The sequence below is a fragment of the Periplaneta americana genome, chromosome 2 (genome assembly GCF_040183065.1).
Source record: "Periplaneta americana isolate PAMFEO1 chromosome 2, P.americana_PAMFEO1_priV1, whole genome shotgun sequence".
Lineage (NCBI taxonomy): Eukaryota > Metazoa > Arthropoda > Insecta > Blattodea > Blattidae > Periplaneta > Periplaneta americana.
Genome location: NC_091118.1, coordinates 146,569,698 through 146,590,659, shown reverse-complemented (window position 1 = coordinate 146,590,659; position 20,962 = coordinate 146,569,698). Strand labels below are relative to the sequence as shown.

General features: G+C 34.1%; 1 protein-coding gene across 1 annotated transcript in view; it reads left to right on the top strand.

Moving 5' to 3' along the window:
- Positions 1-12,236, top strand: part of LOC138694667 (HMG box-containing protein 4) — a 34,159-nt gene extending 21,923 nt beyond the window's left edge. Inside the window, exons 7-11 of the mRNA XM_069818626.1 lie at positions 201-276; positions 4,681-4,745; positions 5,703-5,977; positions 10,308-10,455; positions 11,909-12,236. Coding sequence (XP_069674727.1) covers positions 201-276; positions 4,681-4,745; positions 5,703-5,977; positions 10,308-10,455; positions 11,909-12,076 — 732 coding nt within the window. The 3' untranslated portion in view covers positions 12,077-12,236. The remainder of the gene's footprint in view (positions 1-200; positions 277-4,680; positions 4,746-5,702; positions 5,978-10,307; positions 10,456-11,908) is intronic.
- The last annotated feature ends 8,726 nt before the right edge of the window (positions 12,237-20,962 follow it).

Sequence of the window (20,962 nt, the reverse complement as noted above, 5' to 3'; positions counted from 1 at the left end):
CTTTACTATATTCCATCACTTGGATATCATTTATTGCTATTACCTTTAATCGTACTTTCAAATATCGGATTTCTTCGAACTAAGTTCATGATCATTATGATTCTTATCCTTCTCCATCTCTCAGTTCAAGTTAAATATTAATAATCAGTCATGGGATGAAATTTAAAAATTCGTACTATGTTGGATTAATTTTGTTACAGAAAACCCGTTTCACTGCTTATATGTTGTGGGCAAAAGAGATTCGTCAGGAAATTCTACGTATGAATCCAGAAATGGGTATGTGTATTTAGTTAATTTGCACAAAATAAATGAGCAGCTTCATGATGTAAACCCAAAGCTGGTGAATATATATATATATATATATATATATATATATATATATTTATAGTTGCAAGTTATTGTTTTTTATTTATGTAAAAGACAATTAATGACATTGGTTTTCCATTCTTCCTACATGGTTGATTGTATTTTGTTCTAGTAGTATAACTTATTGGCGAGTCTCAGTTTTGCAAGTCGGTTTTGTGCCATAACTGTCCATAACCTTATGGAAGTCAGTAGACATTCATAATGAACTGATTGATTCAAGTTGTTTTGTGTCCCCTGTTATATTGCTTTATTGTACAACTGTCAAGATGTCATCTTCATCTTTATTAAGCGAGATATTTACCTTGGTTGGAGTCTTCGATTTTGAAGCTGTTCATTGTCCTATACATATTATTTTACAAACGAGGAGTACAATATTGAATTAAGGTTATAGTCAGATGAGTTGTAAAAGTAGCTTGAATTAAGTGATGGTTGAAGCTGAAAGATTGCATATGATGAATTCAAATATAACATCTTTCTTCGACCAGTAGGCCTATATGCTGGAGATTTGGGTACTTCAGATATGCTACATTCCATTTTGTTATTTTATTTTTTTATTTACTCTCATGGAGTTAAGACTATCAGGCCTTCTCTTCCACACCACCAGAAATGTGATACCACTAAAAGACGAAATGTACATCATCATCATGACAAAATGAAAATAATATAAACAAACTGCAATACAAGTATAAATTCAAAATAATACGAATTATTCTAACATAACAATGAAAATAAAACAGATATAAAGTAACAGTGACATTCAGCTTCATTATAATTAATCAAAGAAAGATAGGCTGTTCTAGTATACTGACACAAAGACAAGAAAAGGGTTAACCTAACACAAGGAAATTATTACTGAAATAATAATGATAAAAACATTATCAGTGTAAATTTAACAACTTCTCACTAACGGACTATGTGGGATAAAACATAAATTTTAAACTGTGATACTATCTGGCAGTCCCCTACATCATTAGGTAACGAATTCTGAAAGGTGAGGCAATGAGTGAAGAAGTTCTGTGACGAGAAATAAAAAGAAGAGAGAGATGCTGATATTATAGATACTGCAGAATTAATATCAAAGTTCAGTTATACTGAATAATGCTATTACAGTGTTCGTTTTAGTTTTTCTATTAATACATGAACAATAAAATTCTCCCCCCCTCCCAACTTCTAGATAGTTGACTGATCATTTTGACCCAACCACCACTCTCTACGAAAGTTAAGGGCAATTTGCCATCTTAGACAATGCCTGCAATATGTCACATGCAGTTGAACCTATGTTGCACCAGGTTGATGATGATTATTATGATTATAGTGTTGTGGTTGTGGTAGTGGTGGTAGGATGCTGGTAGTTGGGGTGGTAGCAAGGAAAGTGGAAGTATCCAACAAAAACCTGCTGCATCACAAATTCCACTTGGACCCTCCTCTCCAGGATTTAAATTAGTCTACAGTATAAAAAGTTGATGCTGTAGTCTTTTACCCAACAGTGTTACCCACTGATAACATTTTGACTAGTGTCATACATTGCTATGTGTGTGATGTGTGTTGGAATAACTGAAATAATAATTATAATTAATCTTACCTGTAACTCTTAATTTAGATCTTATTAGATTTTGGCAAGTCATCACCATCATTGTTATAATCATAATCATCAAATTTTCAAGAATATGGGTTGCCATTGACCTGTTCCAGCCTTAGCATTCATCTGCCAGTTTCTTCATTGGTTGACCCTTTTCTCTTCTTCCATTTGGAGTATATTTCTTTATTGATTTTGATAATCTTGAGCTGGACATTCGGCAATCTAATTAGTTTTGTATGTTGCTATTTTTTCGAAAATTAGAGGTTACTTTCTGTTCTTGCAAAATTTCATCATTTGGTTTGAAGTCTAACCAATAAGTATCCTGCCATTATTTGCATAAATTTAAAGATTTTGTTGAAGCTAATACAATTTAAGGGAAATTCAATGAAGGCGTTACTGGAAGTGAGTGCAGTAATCTTTTTCTTATGTACCTGAACCCATCAATTCAGTATTTGAGAATAAAGTAACATTATGGAGCCCTTTTTGCAATTTAGTTAAATAGCTCAGCTTAAGAGCTGTTTACTTAACCAAATGACCTGACGTTTATGAACATGATTGTATCAGAAGACTTACACATCATAAATCTTAAGAAGTTGAAAAGTACACAGTACGTGCTGATTAGTGTGTTCAAAACATCAATCAAATCCAAGGATTTTTTTACTAATGCTGTGATGCCCTTTCCGTCTGAGGGCATAACAGGATACAAAACAAGATAGCGTAATAACTCAGCTCTGCATTGGCTTGGGATTTAACAATATAAAGTGAAACCCTAACACATTCGTACTAATTATGGCCACTTTAATGATGTAACAAAAATTTAACAAACAAAGAAGGAAGTTCTCAAAATAGTCTAAAGTCAGACAAAATACATTTTTAAAGTCAGACAAAATACATTTTTGCACTATCGTGTTTTTTTTTTTTTTTTTTTTTTTTTTTTTTATTTTATTACAGTTTATTGTTGTTAGGCCTTGAAAGTTAGAATTCCCACACAGTAACTTGTTGCTAGGGAAATCATTCTTCATAACATAAAACTATACTGAAATGGACGCATTACAGTGCACTTATTGTTACTTAGTTACTATTACAGTGCAGTTTTACAAAGGCTTTGGAATAGTATTGGTCTAAATTTTCAATGCAAAATCTATATATATAATTTGAACTGGTAATGGAAATTACGGGAAAACTGCTGATCGGATTTTAATTAATGCCCCTCATTTTGAAGCTTGGCATACAAGGATATGCGAAAAAATAGTAGTTTTCAGTGAAATGTCAATTTACTACATAATTTTCCAAAATCCATCTGTCGTCAGTTTTGAGAACTAATGGCGTTTTGTACTACTCCTTTATGGCTTCTTCCATCTGTCTTGCATAAATCTGATGCTCTTTTTCGAACCAGTTTGGAAATGATCCTAAATATATGTTTTACCGATACTAGTTGGACTCAATTCTCTCTCTATTAATTTGATGGTGTGAGTATTCAGAGACTTTCTGACGTTTGTATACTTGCTTTTCTTTCTTCTGCCTTTGGGGTTTTTCGTTGCATGAAATTGCTCTTGCCTTTATACAGTGATGCAGCTGCAATCTGCCATGTGCTTGATGCTCTGACTAGTTGGTATACTTCCTCACAAACCACTGATCCTCCTGTCCATCCTGAATTTGAAAATCAGTGGGAACCCAGAGTGAAGCTTCATAAAATTATTAAAAGTACTATTGGATTAACGTTTGGGGTGGAAGGAGTACAGTGTTGTCATTAAGCAATATGTGACCCACAAGTTTTTATGTGAATCACTGATCAAATTGGGGATGTAAGTTATCAGCATGTTATGAAATATTCTGCACTCAAATACAAAACTGAATCTTGAAATTATAACACTAGGAAAAGCTGAACCATTATTACGTTGAATTATGTTTGGCCATTAGATAACTGTTGTGGCAATGGTGTGTCCCTAACTATGATCACAGCAAGATTGTGATAGGCCATACAGTATGGTTGCCTTGACAACAGAGGTGTGTTCCCTTCCTCCATCGATCCTAATGTACTTTAATAATGCAGTAGGAATCTGCAGAAGTTTAATTGCTGAACATTTTGTTTAATTTACAGTGATGAATGAAAATAAAATGTGTAGACTGTATATTAGATACACCGACAGTGAAAAATATACATTTTTAAGGTATAAACAATTTTCTTTTTCTAAGCAACACAACCTACAAAAGTAAGCGTAAAAAATTTAACATTAAACATAACTAAATTTTATTTGGGAAACAAATGGGGATGAAACATTTTAAGTTCTAAAGAAATAATTTGATTTAAAACATAAGTTCTAACATCTTCCTATCTACAAATCACTACTAGATTTTCACATATGTCTATTAATAATTATTAGAAATTATTTAGTTGAAGTTTAAAGTTTTTGATGAATATCAAGAAATTTTCCAGTTTTCTGTTCATTGATGGAATAAATCTACCATTTTGTTACCCAACAACTTCTATTGGAGATGCATTGTTGAATCATTTCAATGATTTCTGGTCGTGCTCTTAATGGTGGTATTATGTGAAGTCCTGATCTAATTTATCACAAATAAAGTAACATTTGTCACTTTCTTAGATGTATGACAACATTACCGCAACAGTTTTATCATTTGTTTCAAGCTACATTTACTCCACCTTCAGTCTCTACCATAACAGCTTTGTAACTTTGAAAATGATAATATTTTAAATTGTATTTTTGTCATAGATTTTGCGACAATGAGCAAACGTCTTGGTGAACTTTGGGCAACAGTACCAACAAACGAAAAATATGTAAGTACAGTTATGACAGCTGTTTCACTGCAATGTATTATATGTGATTATTATATGAAGTTAATTTCTTCTTTGTGGAGAATAAAAGAATATATAAATATTGTATTTCCGAAATTTAATCTCTTTCTTGATCTTCGAAATATACAGAATTTTTATATTAGATAGGTGGTTCTTTTAGGTAGTGTAATTCAGAACTATGGATTGTGATATGAGAAGTGAAAGTAAAAGTTTTCATTTCAACCAACATCACTTTTTTCTGTCTGTACTTTGTATGGCTATTGCCAAGTGTGTCATTTATCATTGCATTTGAGTGTACATGGTAATAGTGTTGTCTCTCTTGCCCTCGTGGTTGCTGCCTAGCCTAGTGTAAGTGGAGAGATGCTATTCAAAAGCTCCTGAAATTTTAACATGGCATGGGGACTGGTTCTAGTATGTCACTTGGTCACACACACTATGTTTCCTTTGTGAATCTGAATGTCAAGTGTTTTTCCACAGAGTGAGTGCATTCTGTAGCTTCATGCACTTTTATAATAAACATATTTGTCTCATTCTACTGTTTATTTTTCATTGAAGTGGTAGATATGGAGAAGTGGAATGTTAGCATCAAGTTTTGTTGGAAACTTGGAAAGTGTTCAGCAGAAACTATGAAATACTTAAATAAACACATTGATAATGATGATGCTTTGCATCACATGCAATCTGACGACTGGTTTAGCTGATTTAAATCTGATAGTTATATATAATGTTACAGAATTTTGAGTTTCTCATAATTAAGAATAATAGAACAGAATTTCATGACCTTCATGTAATTAATGTTATAAGATTCCTGCTAATAACCTTATTGTGGTGTGCTCTTTTGAAATGTATGTAAGTCACTGATGCATTGATCATCAATTAGATTCGGTAGTAAGGAATATATAATATATAATAATTAAATTCTGTTTTCTTTGTTTGCAGAATTGGAAACGGCGTGCTAAACGCCTGGCAATTAAGTGTCCTCCAGGAACTAGTCTAGCAAGTCTTTTAAGTATGGAAGCAGGGAAGTATAAGACTCCTCTTTCCAAGTCCAAGTTCATCAACAAATTGGGAGGAAAGTTTCAGCAGCAGGGGGGCGGAGTTCCTAACACACGACCAGGTGCAAATAGTGGACAACAACAATCAGTTTTACAATTGGGCACACCATCAGTTGTAGGAAATGTCACTGTCTCTCCACCAACTCCAACAGATTCTAAGTAAATATAATCTCTTCAGTCTTATTACTTTCTTCTCTAACATAGCTCTTTTATATATAAGTGAAAGCAATAAGTTACAATCACATACCAATAATGATTGAGAGGTACAAGTTTTTGCAAAGCACAAATTCACGAAGTACGGTTCTTCAGCTGATAAAAGCAAAATTTTATGTTTCAAGCCGTACTAAGTCAAAATATCGTAAGTTTGAATTCGCGAAATTTTGTGTTTAAACAAAAGTTATGTTGTATTTTTAGCACGAATTTATTGAAAATTAGTGTTTTTCATGAGAAATTTGAACTTTTACGAAATTTTAATTGAAAGTGCCAAAAATACTAGGGTTGTTCCGAAAGTAATGCCTCCTATATATTTTCTTGGAAACTACAACAGATACACAGGCCATAATAACACAGTTAAATAGAGCAAGGTTTCAGCTACAAAGTTATTTTTTCACATAGTCACCACCATTCGTTATGCATTTTTGTCAGCGATGAACAAGAGCCTGCAGGTTGCGCTCATAAAAGTCTGAACCAACAGAGACAGGCCACTTTGTTACAACTATGATGACAGCATCGTTTTCGTCTTTGAAAAGGACTTTTTCTTCACAAAATCGTTTTTAGAACCTTTTGCAGAAGTTTAAGATACCCATACATGGTATTATGCCACATATATTTCAATATTTATTATGATCCGCCAAGTTAGCTCTCTGGTAGCATGTCTGCCTCCAGCCTAGCTGGCCCGACTATGATTCCCGGTGGAGTCAGAAATTTTCATGTGAAATTTCTACATTGGGACTAGTAGAGATGGCGGTGCACAACTTCTAATCACAAAATTGTGCACTAATATGCCTAGGTTAAGTTCCAAATCTTTCCGCAGTGCATATGAAGAGAAGACATATGTCACTGTTGATAGTGATTTGTCCGTCAGATGGGGGACGTTAAGCCTGGCAGCCCCCTTGGTGCTATTCAACAGGAGTAGACTATGTGCCAGCACTGGGTTTCCCCTTCGCTCTTCCTCAGCTTCATCATCATCATCATCATCCTCCTCATCCTCCTCATCCTCATCCTCACCCTCACCCTCACCCATTCCCCATATTACACTTAACGAACACTTAACACATACACTCACCGTAGTACACGACATAACTCTTCAGAGATACACATCATGCATAACGTGGCCCATCAAAGTGGTGTGCAACTTGAAAATGGGTCACAGTCCTGCTATCTATCCGCAGTATGCGGAACCCGAATCACGCAAGTGAAGTGGGTAAGCATTAGACACACACACATATTTCAGTTATATCATGCATGAATATTCCTTGTAGTTGTTGCATCATCCATTCTTGAACCCATGCTACATCTGTTATACTCTGGGACTGAATAAGATAAATCTACAAATTTATAATTTCTCTGGGAAATTTAAATGTATATTGGAGTGATTTTAGTGGAACAATTCATACTCTCTTAACACAAATAATAGTTCATTGCTGTGGAGTAATTATTAGCATATCTGACCATGAAACGAGTAGGCCTGGGTTCAAATCCTGATTGGGACAAGTTACCTGGTTAAGATTTTTTCTGGGGTTTTCTCTCAACCCATTAAGAACAAATTTGAGTAACTTTTGGTGCCGAATCCTGGACTCATCTTGCTAGATTTCACTCAGATATTAGATAGCCATCGCAGTTGATAAAGCAGCGTAAAATATACCAATAAAAACCATGACTAATAATAATAAGAAGAATTATAATAATAAATTACTTCAAATTGACAGGAATCACACAAGAAGACATCTTAACAGAGAGGCCATTAGAATCAAAGTTCATAAATGGCAAGTTGACAAAGAGGAAAAACTGAAGAAGAAGACTGAAGCAACGTGGACTGAAGAGAGAAAAGAAGCCCACAGTCAAAGAATGAAAGAACTATGGGAAAAAAGAAAGGCAAAGAAACGCCTCTAAGTACTTTGCATAGTGCAAAATGTGCTTATTCACAACGAAAAATAATAATAACAACATTAAGCCTAGGTCCCTCATGTCATAATACACCATGGTTACAAATTATTGGACAATTTCAGAAGGCCATATTTTCACCAGTATTGAACATAAATACATGATCTTCTCACTATTTGAAAGAGGGAAGTTTGAAGTTTTGTATTGACCTTAGATGCACTCCATGTGAGCCCCACGTGTAATACAGCAGACATCCAGACGGTGATCCTATTCTTGTCAAACCCTCTCAAGCATGTTTTGTGTGACGTTCCTGATTGCTGTGTTAATGCGCCTTCTCAATTCGGCCAATGTCGCTGGAAGTGAAGGTATGTAAACATTGTCCTTGACGAAACCCCACAGAAAGAAATCACACACTGAAATCCGGTGAACGGGGTGGCCATGTGCGGAAGATGCTGACTGTATTCGTTGCGCGACCAATCCATCGATCTGATTGGTGTTGATTTAGTAAAATTGGCTAATGCCACAACTCACGGACGAGGAGGAACAAGGATTAATTTTCCAACAAGATGGAGCCCTTCCATATTGACATACCGAGGTCCGGAGGTACATAAATCAACACCTACCAGGTTGATGGATTGGTCGTACAATGGATGCAGACAGCACCTTCTGTGTATGGGCACATGAATTTCATAACATTTTCTAACTCCTCAAATGGTGAGGCCTGAATGTTTCCCGTTTGGTTAAACCCGAACCACACTGAAACTTGGCATTGAAAATTTCTTTTTTCTTCTTCATTATTCCCATGTTTTCTTGTCATATGTGATAGTGTTACTTGAAGATTAGCCTCGACATCCCTTATTATTTTCATTTTCTGTTTGATAGTTAATTTTTCTCATTTAATCACCCTTGGAAACAGGTTTCACACAAATGGCGAGAACCAAGCAAAGCAATCATTCTGTGAAAGCAACACAAAGCAAAACCATATAGAATGATAAAGAATAACACTGCTGCATTACTGTTAAGATGTACTATTGAATATGATGGTACTATTGATTATTGAAAGTCGAATTGATATTTCGGGCTCTATTATCACAAAATCCACTTCAAAAGTATTTCTTAAAAGAGGGATTTTCCTTAAACCATGTTTCCTTAAAAGCGAGAGTTAACTGCATTATTCTTATGGTAATTTGTTTAGGACTTAACAGATTATTTCTTAAAAACAGGAAGATTAAAATGGGGTGTTGCTATATATATTCTATGTTTAAGATCACTTAATAGGCCTATGTAATTTTTCAGTAATTTTTAGATCATCAGTTTCCGAGCCTTATTTGTTATACTTCATATTTCAGAGAGAAATATTGTGTTCTAACAAATTCAGTGTTATTTTGGAAGTCCACATGCTGCCGCCCTAAGCAATCCACTGACAGACAAGATGAGCATTTTCTTGTATTCATAATTGGTCTTGCAAGCTTGACTGCTTATAAACCTCGTAACTATTATTTGAAGACAAACACACAATGAACAAATATAATTATTTATCACATATCCACGTAGTTTTGAAGATCATTTTGTGTTAACCAGGGAGCACCGCGTGGACACCGCCCATCTCCTAACATGCAAAGAACTAGGCAGAAAAAAAAAAAACTCGACCACATAAGGCTCTTCTGGGAACCAAACCAAGAAGGAAGATGACATTAAGTCAAGATCCAGTCATTGGAAACTAACATTGTTTATCAGACTGAAACTCTAGTGTTAGAATACTTAATACAAATTCTCGCAGAAGAAATTAACATATAATATATGATTGATAATTTTATATGACAAATATAAAGGAGACATCGCAAAATTGTTTCCAGGCTTGAAAATAAAATTGTGTAGCAAGAAAAAAGGATGTGATATGTTCTTTGTATCCATTTGTTCCATTATCAGTAATTTGATTAAAATCGTATACCTTCTCAAACAGTCTCGTTTCAGTCTATACATTTTCTATCAAAAATTTTATTATTTGTAGTGTTAGTTGACCATCACTGAATTGTTTTTCCTACCAGAGTTAATGTTTTTTTGTACCAATTAGATTTGTACCTTTGAATGGGAAAAACGGAACATGAATTAATATCACTAAACAACTAATGTCTAGAGAAAAAGTTATAAATAAACATATGCAACTATTTGGAATTAGGTATGTTGAAAGAGATATTAACTTCAATATAAAACATTGTTTAATCGTATTTTGTGCATGCATCAAGCATTAAACTGTAAGAAAAATTATTGCAATACTATCTTTCCTTAAATTTCACTTGTGCTCTGGGCTTTGCAGGATTATAATATAATATTCAAGGAAATAAAATACTGAATTAAGTTAAGTTTGATGCATAATTTTTTTCAGGACTGGGAAGGCAGGTCTAGTTACAGAGCCTGTTGTTGGTCCAGGATTGTATAAAGTTGTTGGAACGCAGCCAGTGGATGTTGCAGCACACCTTAAGCTGCTTGGAGAGTCTCTAACCATTATTGGTGAAAGACTGAAGGAACATGAGGTGAGATTAACATTAATGTTGTGGTTCTTCACTTAACTCTTTCTGGATATTGTAGGAAGCAATAAAAATTGTTACAAAGGCCTTTTTTTTTATTATTTATTTATTTATTTTGATAATGGCGAGCACTTTACTTTTCGTCATTCACCCATATGACGCCAGGTGTGTAGGCCAATTTACTGGCAGAGTTGTAGCCCAATGTGCGCCATAGGAGGCTGGTCTACGCTACACCTGCAATGAAATGAGATGATGGAGATCTGTTAGGATGCCATAGGATAACTGGAGCTCTCAGAGAAAACTCCTGTTTTAGCCTGGACCACGAGCTTGCGCAATACTAGTTATAATTTGGGATATGGCGGGATTCGAAGCCAAGTTCACAGGATTATAAGCCCAGTGCTCTAGCTGCTAGACCACTATGGTGACACCATATCCATATAAAGAACTCTATGTCTAAGTGCCTTTGAACATCTACTTGAAGAGGAATTCATTTCTTTTCCAATCTTGTCAGCATGACGTTTTACTTCACAGTGCCCCGTTACTATGCCAGCTACTAATTTCAAGTGTTTCTTTATTAATTAGAGCCTGCTGCTTCTCTGTATTGTAAATTCTTGAATTTGTATAATGTAATACCACAAGTTCTCTTATATCTTCAGTATGAAAATTGCATACAGCAAAATATGTAAAATGTTCATCTATGCTCAGTGGCGGTGGCGGCGGTGGCTTAACGTCTCCATCTGATGGATGACTGTCAACAGGGACATATGTCTTCTCTTTATATGCACTGTAGAGAGATTTGAGATTTAACCCAGGCATATTTGTGCATAATTTAGTGATCAGAAGTTCTGCTTTGCCACCTCTTCTAGTCCCGAGGTAGAAATTTTACACGAAAATCTCTGACCCGACCAGAACCTGGACTGGCTAGTCTGGAGGCAGACATGCTACTACAGGGCTAACTCAGCAGACTACTTGATAAAATGGAAAATGATGGTGATGACGAAGAGCACAGTGACAGTGACTCTGCAGTGCTTTTGCACCAAGTGTAGAGTGAATAGGAGGAATTTCAGTCTACACAACACACAACTGGAGTTAGTCACAATAATGAAAAAGTTATATAAACAGAAGATACAAAATAACTACAATTATCACGCAAGTGACAGGACGATGTTACATAGTTAAAGGCTTACTGCAAGACTAACCCTGCACATGCATAAGAGTGTAGGCTCAATGACTCACTACCAGATGGTTGTACATCGAAGCTTCACTGGCACAGAACAACTGTCTCTGTTGTTAAGTCTGGTTTGTCTTAAGTTTAATCTTGAGGTTATGAATAGTTGACTTCTGGACACTTACAGTACTGGTATTAATTGGCATTATAGCAACTCTAATTTTATTTATGCTTAGAAATAAAACAACTATGTGAAGAATATATTTAATAGATAAATCTTTTTCCTTCTAGGGTCAGATTGCAGTGTCAGGCAGTTTGTCTGTCCTCCTGGATTCACTATTGTGTGCTCTCGGCCCTTTGATGTGCCTCACTCAGCAAGTACCTGAAACCAATGGCTGTCCACAAGAATTACTCAATAAAATTCTTGATAACATAGCTTACTTCATGCCAGGGCTTTGAAACAATAAAGAAATACCATGTTAGACGTTATAAATACAAAGAAGAGGTTTTGTATATTTAAGAAAATGTGATTAACAATTACAATTGTTTTTATTTTTAATTATTTATTACATTTGTATTAGTGTTAATTCAGCAAATATATTCATTTATCACAATCAGAGATCTTTCTTCATGATTCTAAATCTTACAACAAGAGAATACGTGAAACATCTTTCAGTGCTTATTCTTAAGAGTCCTTTATAAATATAGCTTTCAAATACATCAAATTCAGTTCCTTTCCCCTCCCTACCTTTTGTAACTTGATTGTCATTATAGGATTTCTCACTTGAATATCAGCAACTAAATTTCGTACATGTACAACATAAAAATATTGATACATAAAACTTGTGAGAATGAATGTTACTGCATTTAGATCTGGATTGCATAAGTTAGTTTGGATTGAAGTACTTACCACACCTCCAAGTCAAATCTGCGTCCAGAAATAATATGAATCACCGTTCCCTCTCCCTCTCGCCTTTGCAACCTATGAGTGAATGCTAAGCTGATACAGAGATGTTTACTGTTCATGCCAGCAAGTTGTATGAGGTAATAGTGAATACACATGTATAGGTGCTGGAAGTGTTGTACCCGTATAAAGTGCAGTAATCGTTAATTTTGATAGGCTATTTTATCCAATTCCAGATTGTCTTCATGTCAGTAGATACTCAATATTGTATAGTTAATTATTGCAATGAGGTATGCCTCAACTAATATTATACCTTATTTTATTTCAAGGAGTGCAGTTCGGTGGCTCCTTTGAACACCGAACTGCACTCCTTGAAATAAAATAAGGTATACTAATATTAATATTATGCACCATATTTCTTACACACATTATATACATTACCTCATTCATTGCATTATCTCTTGTAACATGACTTCACTCACAAACGAAACTGTAGATTGTATACTAACAACGAGCTACTAGTGCTCATCTCTTGCATTCATGAGATGCAAATTTAACTTGGGGCGAAGTACAGTCCTATTTTTCGTGACTTAAATAAGTAAAGTGATCAGTATGTAAAACACATAGCCCCCTGATAAATCAGTTTGTAGAGCACTGGTTCTTCTTTTTATTCTCCACGATTTTTTATTCTAAAATAATTTGTTACCAGTAATGGTTTTATGACATCTTTGTACCTAAATTGAATGATTGCCAAAGCTTAGTCTCACTTAAGCTGCAGTTTGTTTATGACAATCTTCGCCGGACTCACATCGCTGGCGATTATAAACGCTGGCAATGATTGTCAGGAAGTGGCTTCTTTGTGTATTAATTTAAGTAAAGTTAATAGAAGATTTTAACTTCTTTCTTATGCTTTCAAAACATATACTTTTCTTTAAAGCTTTTTAACTTTAGTCATTTAAGTTATCTCCGTACATCGCTGTCAATTCTCATTTGTTTTGCTGCCATAACTCAATTCAATATTTCTACATGGTCTTCTCCAAATATCGATTATTGAACATGTATGCGGCGATGTGCGTCCTGAATTTGCTTCAAAAGCAACCTCCAGCAATCTGCGTCGCGTCCAACGATCTACGTTGGCAATCTTCGCTCCAAAGAAATTGTGCACATTCATTTTAACTAATAGCAACTCCAGGCGACAATCACCAGCGATGTGCGTCCGGCGATGATTGCCGTAAACAAACCGCAGCTTTACTGGACACAGCCATTTGACATTCCGTAAAAGAATGTAATTTTCATGAAGTCATCCTCACCTTTTAACACTGGCAATAAAAACGTGTGTGTGTGTGTGTGTGTGTGTGCGTGCGTGCGTGCGTGCGTGCGTGCGTGCGTGCGTGCGTGCGTTTTTTCTGAGGTGTCAGAAAAGAGCTGTGACTTCAAGAACCCCTTTTACAATCTCATTCAAAACGAGATTCTTTAGCTGGAGAATCTGTGCTTGTAGTCCATTGTGAGCACCTGCTATGACACATCTTCTTATGTTTATTCCGTAAACTTGTTTAGGTGTAATTGTGGTGTTAAAAAATGAGGCTGAATCAGCGAATAGGGATTATAAAGAATGGACATTTCGCGTCGGTACCTTTGATGTAGCCAGACCGATTTCAATGACCTTCAAGCCAACTAGAGCGTCAGATTCTGCTTTCTCCTTAGAGTTGGCGCTGACATCACACCAGCTAGCAGTCGACACAGCAGAAATATAACACATATAATTAATACATCTAGGTACATTATGTACTCAAATAAAATAAATTGTATCCATAAAATAATAAATCCTTCATTAACTGTAATGTCAAGACTCTAGAGTTCCTTTATAATGAGAGTTCAGACGTTGACCCCAACAACAATTAAAATATGTAATGATTTGATAGCGCTGAAAATGGAAAAACAAAACTCTTACGAGAAGTAAAACCATATACCTATATTATATTATTATACAAATATTAAACGAATTCGATACTTAATTTTATAATGTATTATATTATATAATAATATAATTTATGATATCTGAAATATAAAATATTATTATTACAACTAGTTTGTCACTGAGAAATAAGGAAAAGCTGTTAACTTGAATTTATTTGAAGCAAAGCATTACTGGATTATGCAATAAGGTAGGCGATGTTTGGATCCTGTGTCTTAATTCTATTCTCAATTGTTATCTTAGCGTATGCTCGATTACACTACCTCTAGCGCTTGAAAGTGGAACTAGCCGCTGGCGCACAGAGAAACAAAACACAGGAAAATTCGCTCAGTGTCCATTCTTTATAATCCCTATTCTCTGGCTGAATGATCTAGCACAAGAAAAAATCTCAAACGATTTTTTACTTTCAGGTTAACTGCATTTCTGTTCTGTTCAACCGTAACTTTAAGCTACCAGAAAACAAACTTGTCAATTCGGTGATATCTGGAGTGGTGTCAACTACTGTTAAAAACTAAGGACTTCTGAGCTCACCCAACATTGGTTTTCTATTTCTGATAGCTCGTTCTGCACATTGTGACTCAAATATTTGATTTCTCCTACAAGCCTTCTATAAACTCTTTCAGTATTGGGCCATTTGTTGCTGAAAGTTCAATAAAAGACAAGTTACTTCCTTCCACTTTTCCATCTCTACTGTGTACCAAGTTACTTTAAAATGCCAAATTTCGTTAAGCATGGTAAAGGGGAACTTTTATTAAATGGTGAAGAATTTTCCTTCAAAAGTTTTCCTTTTTTCTTATTTGGAACTCTATTGCATCATTAACTATGTTCCTCTTTTCCAAGAATTATAGACAGCAAATGACTATAGCTAGGTGAAATGTTGACAATTTATTCATTCATAATTGGCACTACAGCCCATTGATGGCCCAGGCCTCCAGTATTTGTAGCTATTCTATCCTGTCCTGTCCTGTCCTGTGCCAGTCTCATCTACCTCCTAACTCCAGTCTTCCTTCAGTAATCCTCCACATCATGCAACCACCTAAGCCTGGGTCTTTCTCTTAGTCTTGCTCCACCTCTGTGCTTGCCTGGTAACCTAGAGTCTGGCATCCGTTCAACATGACCCAACCATCCAAGTCTTTCTATTTTAATAAAGGATATAACAAATTTCTTTTTAAATATTTCCGTCTTTATTTATCAATGGGTGAACACATTAATATTGCACGTTATTATAGTGACAAGTATAAGTAAAGACAGAAATATTTAAAAAGAAATTTGTTACACAAATACTTATATGAATAGCAAAATGACTGTGGAATAGGATATTATGTTTGATTCTCCTCGCATCTCCCTCCCTGTTTGTTCTATTCACAAACTGTTCACAAACAGAAAAAAGTAATAAAAATATGCCTTAATAAATCACTTGATTATCCTTCAGAACTGTTGTGTTCAGAATTTAAAGTATTTGACTTCCATCAAATTTATAACAATGTATTATTGAATTTCGTACATAAAAATCGAAATATATTTAATTTATATTCACATAAATATAAAATAAAAAGATCAGACAACATATTGTGACAGAGCTGGGATACGATCTCACGACCGGCAGAAGGATTACAAGGTCGGCCGTGGTTCGGGCAAGTTGCGTGCGCATCTGCTTCCTGGGGCATGTGCTGTGGCATAGAGAGGAGAGAAATCCAGATTATTCGAGAATGCTATCTCTGGACACCCGTGGAAATTTCTAGCATTGTAGTTTAGTTATAAATACGACACGCGAGTGAACTTGAGCAGCAGTTTAGTTAGTTGCAGTGTTGTTGTAATCATTGGACAGCAAGCCAGCCAGTCTTGTGTAGTGTAACAGTGAAGCCAGCTTCGAGACTGAAGTTCGACTTGAGTTGTGTCCGTAATTGTGGAGCCGGAAGTCCTGAGTTTGAGTGCAGTGGGCTGCAGTTGGGGGACCTGAGTTCGAAGTTCAGCGGATTGTCTCTGAAGGTCTGGGGTTCGAGATACTGTGAACTCGAGTGACTGAGCTAGAAGAACTAGCCAAGGCAAACGAGCTGTGAACTGAGAACTGACAGTTCTGATTTGTAAATAGTGCTCTGTGAACATTAGTTAAGATTAACAGTTCATTGTTGTTCTCAATAGTCCAAGTAAATTGTCATTGTCGTCTGTGGAGTGCAATAACGAATACTGTGTTACTGTGTGGCGTGGAGATCCCATTGTTGACGGGAGTATTTAAACTAAATTGTTGAAAGTAATTATTGTTGCTTTGAATAAAAGTTACATTATTGATTGTAATAAAAGTTACAATATGCTTGACAGTACCCAAATGTACCACAAGTGTATATTCGATTCCCTAACCATTTCAAATGTATATCATTTTACCTTTTAGGTGTGTTTCCAAATTATATGTAATACGCTTTATCAAATCTGGCAACCTTTTCATAAGGGAAGCTAAATTTATATTATATATATATCACAGTAGCAACTTCGATCCAAGACTTTATAACATGATAATAGTTAAATTCCCAAACATACAATTTGCTAATGCTCCTTATTTAAAAAAATCAATTAAAAAATTGTTGATTAGAGAGGAAATTTAAAGTTCAATTATTGTGATATCTGTGTTTTTTCTTCTTTTTACTTTTTACTTTCTTATTTAATAAAATGGTAAACATTATATGGAATGTCTCCTGAGCACGAGTATGTAACTAAATTTATTCAGAATGTTATAATTTCTTTGGCCCAAATATGAGTGGTCATGTATCACAGAATCAACATCCGATAGTAGTAGTTAATTACAGACTCAGGAGACCTGAGAAAGTTACATGCAAAAGACTCAAATTTTCCAGTGGAATGCAATTTTCATTGAAGCATAAGCAACTTCTTGAAAATTGTTTTGAACTACAGTATCTACATGTCGGATTCCAAATATATCTTCATAGCCTACAATGAAAAATAAAATTTTCTTTGTAATATAGCTAATCTGTATTATATTTTACATAATAAACTTATAGTCTACTGACATACAGTGTAAAATGATAATTTTGGTTTTTCTATTTCTTTTGTGCTTTTTCTTTATGTCCTATTGCTGCAGCCAAAAACCCAAAGGTCCTTTCTCCTCCAGCCTCCCAAAGCAATGAAAGTGCATTAAAAATATTTCGTCAGAATGTTCAGAGTATAAGAAATAAGAAAGCAGACGTATAAATATTGATTAATGATAAATTAGGTGATATTGACGTACTTACATTTAGTGAACACTGGTTAGATGAAATGGATATTGATTTTTTTTTTTTAATATAAAGGGTTTAAATGGAAGGGCATAATTATATTGTAGACAAAGAAAAAACAAGTGGAGAAGTGGAGATACTTGCATTTTCATTAAAGAAGGCATAAAATCCAAAAAAGTCTCTAGCTTTGACAGTTTGATGGTGAACATTTTGAAGGAAGCATAGCTGAAATAGAAAATAATGTAACTGTAATCTGTTTGTATAGGAACACTCAAAGTAAACTAGAAATTTTAGTTAAAAATGCAAGGAATATCCTTAATTATTTTTAGAATCGTAAGAGTAATGTAATTATTTTAAGCGATTTAAATATAAATCTCCTAGATGATAACTGTAAAAAAACAATTTATTGATTTACTACTTCCATATGGCCTAGAAACTGTGATAAACTCACTCATTAGCGTTACTGATAGATCTAAGAGTGCAATGGATCAGTTAATTATAAATGCTAATATATTCCAGTATGAAATTGATAATTTTGAGAGGCCACCGGTATAGCTCAATCGGCTAAAGCGCTTTTCTGCCGATCCGGAGTTGTGTTCGGGTGTGAGTTCGATGTCCGCTTGGGCTGATTACCTGCATGGGCTTTTTCGAGGTTTTTCCCAACCGTAAGGCTAATGTCAGATAATCTATGACGAATCCTCTGCCTCATCTCGCCAAATACCATCTCACCATCATCAATCCCATTGACGCTAAATAACCTCGTAGTTGATACAGCATCGTTAAATTACCAATTAAAATAAAAATAAAAAATAATTTTGAATCAGGTGTTTCTGACCCCTATGGACAGAAAATTAATCTTGAACAACTTGAAAATAATTCATAGTAACTATAAATATAATATAACTAAGTAGAATATATACAGTCAAGAGAACATAACTTATTTAAATAACCTACTAGCCAAAGAAAATTGGGTCGATGTACTTACACAAGATGATGTTGATTTAACCTATAATGCGTCTGTTGAGACATAAAAGTATTATATGAATATTCCAATGCCAGTAAAGAAAATAAAAATCATTAAGAAAAATATGTCAAAATGGATAACAAAAGGTATCCATATTTCTAGTGAAAAATTACGTTGCCTAAGTAAAGTAATGAAGGAAAAATATGTCACTGACAACTTTAAGTTATAGTTTAGAAATTACAAGAAGACATATAACAAAGTGATTAGGATGGCTAAAAAACTACATAATGGAAATGTAATTAAGAATTCCATTAATGAATGAAATACTATTTGGAATATAATAAAACACGAAATTCAGGGTTCTCTAAGAGAAAACAGTAATTACAGTAATGGTGTGGTTACATCAGATCCAGATATTGTAGCTGAAATATTAAATGATTACTTTGTAAACATTGCTAGTAACTTGATGAATAACAGTAAGTCAGTAATAACTAACACTTCTCAAAAATTGTAAACAAAAACGTGATCTACCCCTCAATTTACTTCAAACCGACAATTGAGAATGAATTACTTTCTATAATTAATAACATAAAAAACAAAAGGTCCTTGGGTCTAGATGAGTGGTCAAACCTTTTACTTAAAAAGTGTTCTTCATATCTTGTTAAACCATTTTGTCACATTATAAATCTCTCACTGAATGAAGGTTATTTCCCCACAAAGTTTAAAAATTGAAAAAATAATACGAGTATAGGCTACATCCAAAAAGAACCTAAAACAGAGAAAAAATTGTAGGCAAATTGCATTATTGTCAGTATTTTCATTAGGTATGGAGAAGGTTGTACACATTAGAATGAAAACCTTTATTAATAAATTCAAGATTCTATCCAGTGCTCAGAATGGGTTTAAAAAAGAAAAATCAACAGCAATGCAATTCAGAATGTCACTGAAGAAATATAGAACAATTATTAGACAATGGTGAACAACAATGCGTGGGAATTTTTCTTGATTTATCCAAAGCTTTTGATCTAGTTGATCATTCTATTCCAATTAATATGTTATCAGAATATAGAATAAGAGGAACTTCACTCAAATGGTTTGAATCCTATTTACAAAATAGAAAACAACTAGTAGAAATTGAATACCTGAATAACATATCAAAAGTAAACAAAATTAGCCACTCAAATCTTCAAAATATTAATTATGGAGTCCCGCAAGGCTCAATGTTAGGTCCCTGCTATTTTTGTTATGTAAATTAATGATTTAGTAGATTGTTGTGATAAAGTGAATGCTAAATTCTCTCTTTTTGCTGATAATATTAATGTGTTAATCTCAGCCAAGAATAAGCAGCAGCTCCAAGCAAACATGAAATTTATTACAGAACAAGTAGTGACATGGTTTGAGCAAAGTAGATTACTAATCAATAAAAGTAAAAGCATTACTATTGGATTTCATAAAAAAATAAATAGAAACGTAGACTTTCCAGATTACATTTAGGAAGTGATCTAATAACATATGCAACGAATATTAAATTTCTTGGGATGTTTATAAATAATAATCTTGATTGGGGATCACATGTTGACTTTTTATAGAAAAAAAACTCGGTATGATATGCTTTGCAATTTACACCCTCCGATCATCTGTGAATATTGATATACTTAGAATTTCTTATTTTGCTTCTTTTAATTCTTTATTGTCGTATGGTATAATTTTTGGGGAAAATCTAGCCAGTGTTCTAGAATATTTAAAATTCAAAAGAAAGCCATAAAAATTATGTTAAATCTTCCCAGCAACACAAGCTGTAGATCTTATTTAAAAATTCTGAACATTCTCACGGTGCCATGCATTTACATATATGAAATTTTGATTCGTGTCCACAAACAACTCCACAATTTTACCAAAAATGAACACATTCACCATCATGATACAATAAAAAAACTCTAATTTGCATCTGTTTCGACACAAAAGTTATCGTTTTGAAAAAGTTTTTTTATAATGACAGACTTCTCTTTAATAAATTACCCGGAACTATTAAAACTTTAATGCAGATGTTCAGTTCAAAAAAGAATTAAAGAAAATTCTTATGGAAGGTTGTTTTTATTCAGTACAAGAATATCTTCTTATTTTTTACAATAAGTAAATATTGTTAAGTCTGTATGCATATATTTATTAATAGTAGGTAATAAAGGTTTCATGGAGAATCTAAATGTGAGTAGACTATATACTAACTATAAGTTTTAGAAATAATTGATTAAATGGCGATCTTACTCGTGTTAAT